Source organism: Pistacia vera, unplaced genomic scaffold, assembly GCF_008641045.1.
Source record: "Pistacia vera cultivar Batoury unplaced genomic scaffold, PisVer_v2 Contig512, whole genome shotgun sequence".
Lineage (NCBI taxonomy): Eukaryota > Viridiplantae > Streptophyta > Magnoliopsida > Sapindales > Anacardiaceae > Pistacia > Pistacia vera.
This window is the reverse complement of record NW_022196349.1, coordinates 385,580-394,335: the sequence shown is the minus strand read 5'-3', so window position 1 is coordinate 394,335 and position 8,756 is coordinate 385,580. Positions and strand designations below refer to the sequence as shown.

At 36.0% G+C, this 8,756-nt stretch overlaps 2 protein-coding genes across 4 annotated transcripts; both read left to right on the top strand.

Moving 5' to 3' along the window:
* Positions 1 to 585: 585 nt before the first annotated feature.
* LOC116106309 (GATA transcription factor 25) lies at positions 586 to 6,159 on the top strand. Of its 3 annotated transcripts, XM_031392663.1 has the most exons (8): positions 589 to 1,110; positions 1,423 to 1,506; positions 1,593 to 1,726; positions 2,779 to 2,889; positions 3,143 to 3,208; positions 3,678 to 3,717; positions 5,026 to 5,085; positions 5,687 to 6,155. In XM_031392663.1, the coding sequence occupies exons 1-8, from the start codon at positions 853 to 855 to the stop codon at positions 5,792 to 5,794; spliced, it is 861 nt and encodes a 286-aa protein (XP_031248523.1). In that variant the 5' UTR covers positions 589 to 852; the 3' UTR covers positions 5,795 to 6,155. The 3 variants fall into 3 exon arrangements, with proteins under 3 accessions (XP_031248524.1, XP_031248523.1, XP_031248522.1); XM_031392664.1 differs by lacking the exon at positions 3,143 to 3,208 and having other exon boundaries at positions 586 to 1,110; positions 1,423 to 1,485; positions 3,612 to 3,717; positions 5,687 to 6,159; XM_031392662.1 differs by lacking the exon at positions 3,143 to 3,208 and having other exon boundaries at positions 3,612 to 3,717; positions 5,687 to 6,156.
* Positions 6,160 to 8,172: 2,013 nt separating this feature from the next.
* Positions 8,173 to 8,747, top strand: LOC116106311. Its single transcript, XM_031392665.1, has one exon. The coding sequence runs from the start codon at positions 8,397 to 8,399 to the stop codon at positions 8,730 to 8,732; it is 336 nt and encodes a 111-aa protein (XP_031248525.1). The 5' UTR covers positions 8,173 to 8,396; the 3' UTR covers positions 8,733 to 8,747.
* Positions 8,748 to 8,756: the final 9 nt, after the last annotated feature.

Genomic DNA, 8,756 nt, shown 5'->3' with positions numbered 1-8,756 from the left:
GCTCATTTCAGCATCTTAGTATTGATATATAAATGAAATGATAATTTAGCAATGAAATTTGGTATGAAAATTTTGGAATATTTATTTATTTAGATGCATAATGTTAAAATTTTAAAACTTACATCTTTAATCAATCTTGGATCTTTTCTATTATGTTGTGTGTTGTGGGTATCGGTTATGGGTTAATGAAATAACCATACATCAACTCTTTCATAATTTTTAAAAATAAATAAACAAATTACAATATCTTATTTGTCAATTATGATTATAATTATGGGTTTCAGGGTTTCGTTGTAACGTTAACACAAAGCATATTATAAGTTTTGTTTTTAATTTTTGAAATTTCGTAGCATAATTTTTATGTTTGAAAAGGTGTGTTTAACGTGAGTAATTTTCAATTTCATCCAGATTTTTTCATTAAAAAAAAAAAAAACTGAGCCGACAACAGAGTCAGAAGCGTACTATTGAAGTATAAAAACAATGGATTTGGGCTGGGCCGTAAGGGCATTAGATCGTAAATATTGGTATAATTGAGGGTAATATCCCTTGACTGCTTTCCTTCCTGTCCTGAGCTGTCCGTCACTCTCTGGTCTCTCTCTCTCTCTCTCTCTCGCTCACAAACAAACTCCCCACACACAACACAAAACGTAGACAAAAACATACGCTCCTTTTATTTCTCTGTTAGAACCTTCTTCTTCTTCTTGCCTCTTTCAATTCATTTCTCTCACTCTTCACTCTCTTATACTTAGGGTTAGGGTTAGGGTTTCCTTTTTAAAATTTAATCTCCCAATTTGTTTCTCTCTCTTTTTTTGTAATGCTTCACAACCCCCTTAATTTAGCTCAAAAACAGCAATGTATGGTCACTCTCAGACAATGAACATCCCCACTCAAATGTCCGCCGGCGCCGACGATGACGACGTCTCCGTTGGCGCCGATAATCACCACCTCGGCTATGACACTCACTCCCTCGAAAACGGCGTCGTCGTCGAAGACGTTGCTCCTGATTCTGTCTACGGTCAAGCCTCCGGCTCCGAATTGGGTAATTCGAGCCAGCTCACCCTCTCCTTTCGCGGCCAGGTCTATGTCTTTGACTCCGTCACTCCTGATAAGGTAATACACGAATTTGCATATTTTCGTTTCTTTTCATTTCTTTTCAGTTGTGTTAATTAGGTTTTGGAATTGGATTGTTATACTGAAGTTTATGAATCTTTGTGGTTGGGACCTTTGACTGATGCTTATATGAACTTGCTGTATTTACTTTTTTAACGAAATTAAAACTACGTAGCACTTCAAATTTACGAGTTTTTTGTTTAATATCTTGACAGGAAAATAGATTTTTAGTGTTATGGTCGTCTGGCTTATAGACGTTTCAAGATTTTGATTGTATATTTTGCGTGTTTTCTTGCTATCTTGTATCTATAGGTTCAAGCTGTGCTGCTATTGCTGGGAGGATGCGAGTTATCATCGGGCCCGCAAGCAATGGAGGTGATTCCTCACAATCAGAGGGTATTTAACCATTCAACTATGTAAATGTATGTTCCATCTTTTTATTTTTATTTTATCTTTTAAATCTCTACCGGCGTTGTGTTTAGGGTGTTGCTGACTTTCCAGGAAGGTCTACCCAACCACAGAGAGCTGCTTCGTTAGATAGGTTCCGACAGAAGAGGAAAGAACGCTGTTTTGACAAGAAAGTCAGATATAGTGTCCGCCAAGAAGTTGCTCTCAGGTTTGGCAATTCATTTGAATTGATGTTTCTTCCATTTCAGTTTTGCTGTGTATGGAGTTAAATGAGCTGGCATATGCATGCTAGGTACTGAAAGTTCAATTTCAATATTTATGCCGTTGAACGAGCTAATAAGATTGATTTTTATAGCTGGTTAAATATGGATACTAGCTCCTTCTCTTCTTGGATGGGCCCACCAAACACCAACACATTTTCCCTCTTGTTTGATAATACAGCCATTTTAAGGGCTTTCAAATATAACACTCTGGCTTTATCTCTGAATTTGGGTATATTCTCTTTTGAAACCATGGTGTATGGCATGAAGTATTCATGTGATATTACCACCAGAAAGCCTTGTAAAGCAAAGAGCCAAGATATCTGATTCATCTGAAAATCATTGTGAGTGCATTTTTCCTTGGCCATAATGTTTTCTTAATTGACATTAGCGTGGTATAAGCATCTGTTAAAATGGTAGGGATCCATTAATATTATTTGCTTTTAAAAAGATTTACATATCCTTTATTAAGCTATAGTAATGGTTTATATCAGTTACAAATCTGTTGTTCTTGAATTCTTGTCTTGGAGAACTCTGTAGATAGTTTTTACAATGCAAGACCATTATTGGGAGGGTTTTTATTTTATTTTTAAATTTTGGTCTCATTGAAAGAGGAATGTGAAAAGTGGGATGGAGATTGGGACCTATTGTGCTGATTTTATATGCACTAGCAGACATGGACTTTTATGGTGGGATTTTTCTTATCAATATTAAAGAAATTGTACTCATATTTTCCTTGTGGAATGTTTTTGTATATTTTTACCTGTTTTACAGACAATTTTCACTATGGAAGAATGCAATATACTGTGGACAACCTTTATCGATGATTTTGCATTCTTTCTACTTATGATAATTAAAGTTATTCTATTTACCTGATCAACTTGTGTATTTCTTGTTTTCCTTCATTAATACAATACTATTTTTTATTGTTTTCTAAATAAAATAATAAATCAATGTTGGTCTTTTTACAATTTATAACTTTTTTTTTTTGGTTTTTCAGGATGCAGCGGAACAAGGGTCAATTTACTTCAGCCAAGAAGTCTGAGGGGGGAGCCTTTAGTTGGGGTAATTCCCAGGAATCAGGGCAGGATGACAGTCCATCAGAAACCTCGTGAGTTTCATGCCATCTCCAAGTTCTATCGTTTTCTTCCTATTTCTTTCCATGAAACACGAATCGTGATTGTGTTTTTTCCTATACTATGTTTCTTTAATCCGTTTCTTTGAAGACCAATTTGTATTCTATTGCCAGTGGCTTTCTATTTTGAGGTGGACTTCCTACTGATCTAGTTGCTTGAAATTCTAATCGTCCAGTGAATTGCAACATTAAAATTTTCACCAGTTCTATCTTCTGCATGTTTGCCTAGGTGTTCACATTGTGGCATTAGTTCAAAGTCCACCCCCATGATGCGACGTGGTCCATCTGGCCCGAGGTCTCTCTGCAATGNAACTTTTTTTTTTTGGTTTTTCAGGATGCAGCGGAACAAGGGTCAATTTACTTCAGCCAAGAAGTCTGAGGGGGGAGCCTTTAGTTGGGGTAATTCCCAGGAATCAGGGCAGGATGACAGTCCATCAGAAACCTCGTGAGTTTCATGCCATCTCCAAGTTCTATCGTTTTCTTCCTATTTCTTTCCATGAAACACGAAACGTGATTGTGTTTTTCCCTATACTATGTTTCTTTAATCCTTTTCTTTGAAGACCAATTTGTATTCTATTGCCAGTGGCTTTCTATTTTGAGGTGGACTTCCTACTGATCTAGTTGCTTGAAATTCTAATCGTCCAGTGAATTGCAACATTAAAATTTTCACCAGTTCTATCTTCTGCATGTTTGCCTAGGTGTTCACATTGTGGCATTAGTTCAAAGTCCACCCCCATGATGCGACGTGGTCCATCTGGCCCGAGGTCTCTCTGCAATGCCTGTGGTCTTTTTTGGGCAAACAGGGTCAGTATTCAATGACTTTTAATGCTTATCTTTATCAAGACTATTTTTTGTGCATAATTCATGCTCGTTTTCTGTGAGGATTTTGGATTTGCTCTCAAAATATTGCTCTGGTTCAGTTAATACGTTTGCTAATGCTAATGAAGTTGACATGTAAATAGAATTTACTCTATCCTTGCCTTATCTCTGATATGTATATGCTCTTGCTTTATTTTGCTGTCGGTTTGAAAATTTTGTTAGTTATTCTTTCCTCAATACGTGACTAAGAGTATATATTTTGCTGATCATTGTCCAGAGAAATATGCATTCTGTCTCACATTACTATTCTTAATCTGATTATGCATAATCTTTTGATCATATGCATATTTGTAGTCGAGGTTGATATTGTTGAGCTAAAACCATAAGATATTGTAATCATTGTGACTAGCCATGGTTACAAATGAATATTAATCCATGAGAATGGAACTTGGTTGATAAAGATACATGATAGTTTAGTTTACCCTTTTCAATTTCCACTCGTTGGTGGGGCATTGAAAGTGATTTGTCAAATCTTTTAGCAATTGAATAGGACTTAAAACACTTGCATGGATCATAGATTAAGGGTCTGTTTGGCTGAGCTTATGAAAATTAGCTTATAAGCAGCTAATGCTTATAAGGTAATTTGAGTTTATAAGCATTTGGAATTTAAAACAGTTACGTGCTTGGATAAAATACTTATAATTGACTGATAAGTAGTTGACTCGTTTGGGTGGTTTATAAGTACATTTTATTAGTAAAATGACTAAAAAAGATACTATATTATTTTATATGATGGAATTTTAAAATTAAATAGGGGTAATGTGATAATATATTTGGTTAAAAAAAAAATAGTAGGTTCCCCCAACTTTTTTTTTTTTTTTTTTTTCAAGTTATAAACAAACAGGTCAAGCTGATTTTAAAGCTTATAAGCTGGTTTGATCAGCTTATAAACTCAGACAAACACCCCCTAAGTAAATTGGAAACACATCTGTGGCTTGTAATTGCTACCCATAGGTGAATGTTGTGGTAACTTAGACACCTGTGCGACATGTAGCTTTGTATTGTTGAAGTTATTGGCTTTCATCATTAGACTTCCAACACTCACTGAATCTTTTTCGTAAGGGAGATGCCAATAAATTTTACTTCTCATTTGCGTTTTTCATGTTCAGTGTTATCGGTTGTATTACTGAAGGATCAAGCTGAGATGTTTGTTGGTATTATTTAAGAATATGTTTTTGAGTTTTTGATGACATCCTCTGCTGATGTGACTTTATTGACAATGGAATTACGCAGGGTACTCTGAGGGATCTTTCCAAGAAAACCCAGGACCATTCTCTTACTCCAGTTGAGCAGGTATGTATGATCTAGTTGAAGCACAGAATTCTTGGTTCTCTATTATGCTTCCTCCTCTTTCCCATATGTAAATGTGGAACGGCATTCTTCCTGACGTAGGGTGAAGGAGAAGCANCCTAAGTAAATTGGAAACACATCTGTGGCTTGTAATTGCTACCCATAGGTGAATGTTGTGGTAACTTAGACACCTGTGCGACATGTGGCTTTGTATTGGTGAAGTTATTGGCTTTCATCATTAGACTTCCAACACTCACTGAATCTTTTTCGTAAGGGAGATGCCAATAAATTTTACTTCTCATTTGCGTTTTTCATGTTCAGTGTTATCGGTTTTATTACTGAAGGATCAAGCTGAGATGTTTGTTGGTATTATTTAAGAATATGTTTTTGAGTTTTTGATGACATCCTCTGCTGATGTGACTTTATTGACAATGGAATTACGCAGGGTACTCTGAGGGATCTTTCCAAGAAAACCCAGGACCATTCTCTTACTCCAGTTGAGCAGGTATGTATGATCTAGTTGAAGCACAGAATTCTTGGTTCTCTATTATGCTTCCTCCTCTTTCCCATATGTAAATGTGGAACGGCATTCTTCCTGACGTAGGGTGAAGGAGAAGCAAACGACTCGGACTGCGGAACTGCCATCCATGCAGGCAACGAACTAGTTTCTTTCTCAAATGATGATGACACTGCTTTATTAACCGAGCATTAAGTCGTTTTACAATAAATGGTTACAGGGGTCGGGCTTTGGCTATGTCATTGAAGTAGAAGTTTTTCTAGTAATTTCATCTAGCTTGTCCTATATGTACAGATATTATAGCTCCTTCTTCAATATATGAGGTTGTCTCCTTTTGTTTGTGGCTACTTTTCAAAAGCAACTTATTTCAGATGTATCACATAAAAAAAAAGTAAGCTTCAATTAGATGATAATCTTTGTAATTTTTATATGACATTCGCCCCACCTAAACAAGTCGGGTCTCTTCTGTTTAAGCCTTGTTGTTTTTCCTTTTTCTCCTCAAGTAAACACATTCTAGTAAATCAACTTTTGTTGTTGTCTTACCAAAAACAAACACAATATAAAAATATACAGGTCCGAATTGGCAGCAATTCCTGCTGTTCCCCTGCATCTGCATGTAAGTTCAGTTTTGAGCTGTTTACTACTGTCTTTGTGGATATGGTAGTTTCTTTTCTTTTTAAATTTGGATTGGGTTTTAGTTTTTTTATTCGATGAACTTTGTGCTGCAGGTCTGGGTCTGGTAAAATGTTCCCAAATTGATGTTCCCTATCTATCAACAGTCACAAAAGAGCCTATATTGGAACTTGGTCAGACATTCTTTTTGAGGCTTATAATTATAAATGCCATGGCATCCGACTTCACTTTTGTTTTTACCTTTTTGGACAACAAAACACTGACAATCAACATGGGAATGTCTACCCACGATTCTCTTTAACACTTGGACATGATTCTGTCTCCTTTATTGTTGAAACGCTTCAATCTGATTAAGGCCGAATTACATTTTTTTCCCCTTAGGTATCACAAAAACAATCCCCCCTCTCCCCTCCTTAGAATGGAAAACACCCAATTTTCTCCTTGTCTTGGTCCATCGAAATTATGGTTTGAACAAGTTGGACTATTGGGAAGATTTGTCCTTATTAATCCAAAGAATAAGTGGTTTTTAAAATTAAAGGGGGACGTTGAATGTTTCTGAAACTGGGGTAAGGCCTTTTTTTGCAATATGTAGGGGTCAGAGGGATAGTTTGTTAAGACCCAAGGGCTACTTTGTATACAATAAACCTCTTTTGGTTTTTGAAATTTTCTCAGTTTGTCAGAGATATTGAATTATGACACACGTAGAGCATGTAAATATAAAATTCAATTAGGATTTTAAATAAAAATAATTAAAAAAAAAGTTTGCTGTCTGAAGCCATTAGATTTCTGATTTTTTGTGATTCATATAAAAGCTTGCTGTAAAGTTTTTTTATTTTTCAATTCTTATATTTCCATTGATTATTTTAATTTCATACTCTCTCTATTTCCCCTCGTGTTAAAACTTAAAACAAAAACTAAAGACAAAGTATTATCCCCTTACCAATTTCCTAAATCAAAGGGGTTGGCAGAAGTATCCCGGGGATTCTCGGCCATCAGACTAACTTGGACCTTGACTGCTATTGAAATAGTCCACGCCCAATCTCATTTTCAACAAAGAGAGACACACAGACACGGCAGAGTAACATATAAACAGAAGACATGTTTACTGTTATTTGGTTTGGTTGGGTAAAGTATATAGAGTTGTACTGCACCTCTACAGTCTACACCAAACTTCCAAGTACACAATTGAAATAGTTGGCAGTAATTAGGATTGTGATGGGCTCTTCTGAACCTTTAAAAATTGACCATTTGACCTTCACAATTCTTGGAGGCCCAACTTTAATAGAGTTTTAAATTGGATGATGTACTAGGTAAACTCTAAATTGAACATAGTTTTGGTCTTGATAAAGGTAAAAAGGTGAGTCTTTTTATGCTCAGAAAAACCTTTTGGGATTTAATAACCTTAAAAAAACTTTATTAACACAATCAAATTACATAAACAAACAAAAAAACATTTGAATTTCCACTTTGGATCAACCAGCATGTAAAGAGCATTGTGGACTCTCTTTCAATTCAAAGTACAATCTATTTTCCACATCCCATTTTAGATTTTTGCTTTTATTTTCTAAATCCCACTACCACTACGCACGCCGTTAGATCCTCTTGGCCCCACACCCCTCAATCCCCGACAATCCATAACAAACATCCCATGTGAACAAACCATCAACTCCCCTGGATCCCGCATCCCATAATAATACTATGCTCCTTATAGTACCCAATCATTTCTCTACCTTTTTGTGTAGACATAGTAATGTATTCCTCGACTCGACTCGACAAGTCGACACATTCTCTTTCAATCCAAAAGTAAAATCGAAACTAAAACTTTAAAAAAATATTTTTTTAATTCCAATTTGAGCCTCGTCAAGGAAACACGAACTTACCCTCTTCCAAATCTTACCTATATTTAGGGTACTTTCCTTTTTTATTTATCCTTTTTTTTTTATATATTTTTTTTTATTTTCATTTTTATATTTTTGCTTTTCATTTTTATTATTATTTTTTTATCTGTTTCTATATTTTCCATTTCCGTTTGCTAAGCTTCTCCGAGCTCATAAACAATCCAATTTCAGAGTTAGGGTTTTTGACCTAAACCGAACATAAACGATGATACTTGTTCCATAAAACAGCAGGTAATAATCGGCGGAGAAGCTAGGGTTTCTTTTTCATGGCGGCTGCGAATCCTCAGCCACTGCAGGCGCGGCCGTTTCAGGAGCACGCGCGAATAGCAGTACAGATCGAAGACGAAGACGGCGAGTACGAGGACGGTGACGGTATGGATGACGTGGAAGAAGGAAACATTAATTCCATGAATATTATGAACAATTGCAATAATAATAATAACAGCAATACTACTAGTTCAGTGGTTAACGTGGCAGAACACGGAGTTGTTGTGGCCGCGGCTTCCAGGACGAGTGAGCTCACGCTCTCTTTTGAAGGCGAAGTTTATGTGTTTCCTGCTGTTACTCCAGAGAAGGTACCTTATAATCTTTTGGCATTTTAGTTGATTATTAGTGGTTATAGGGTG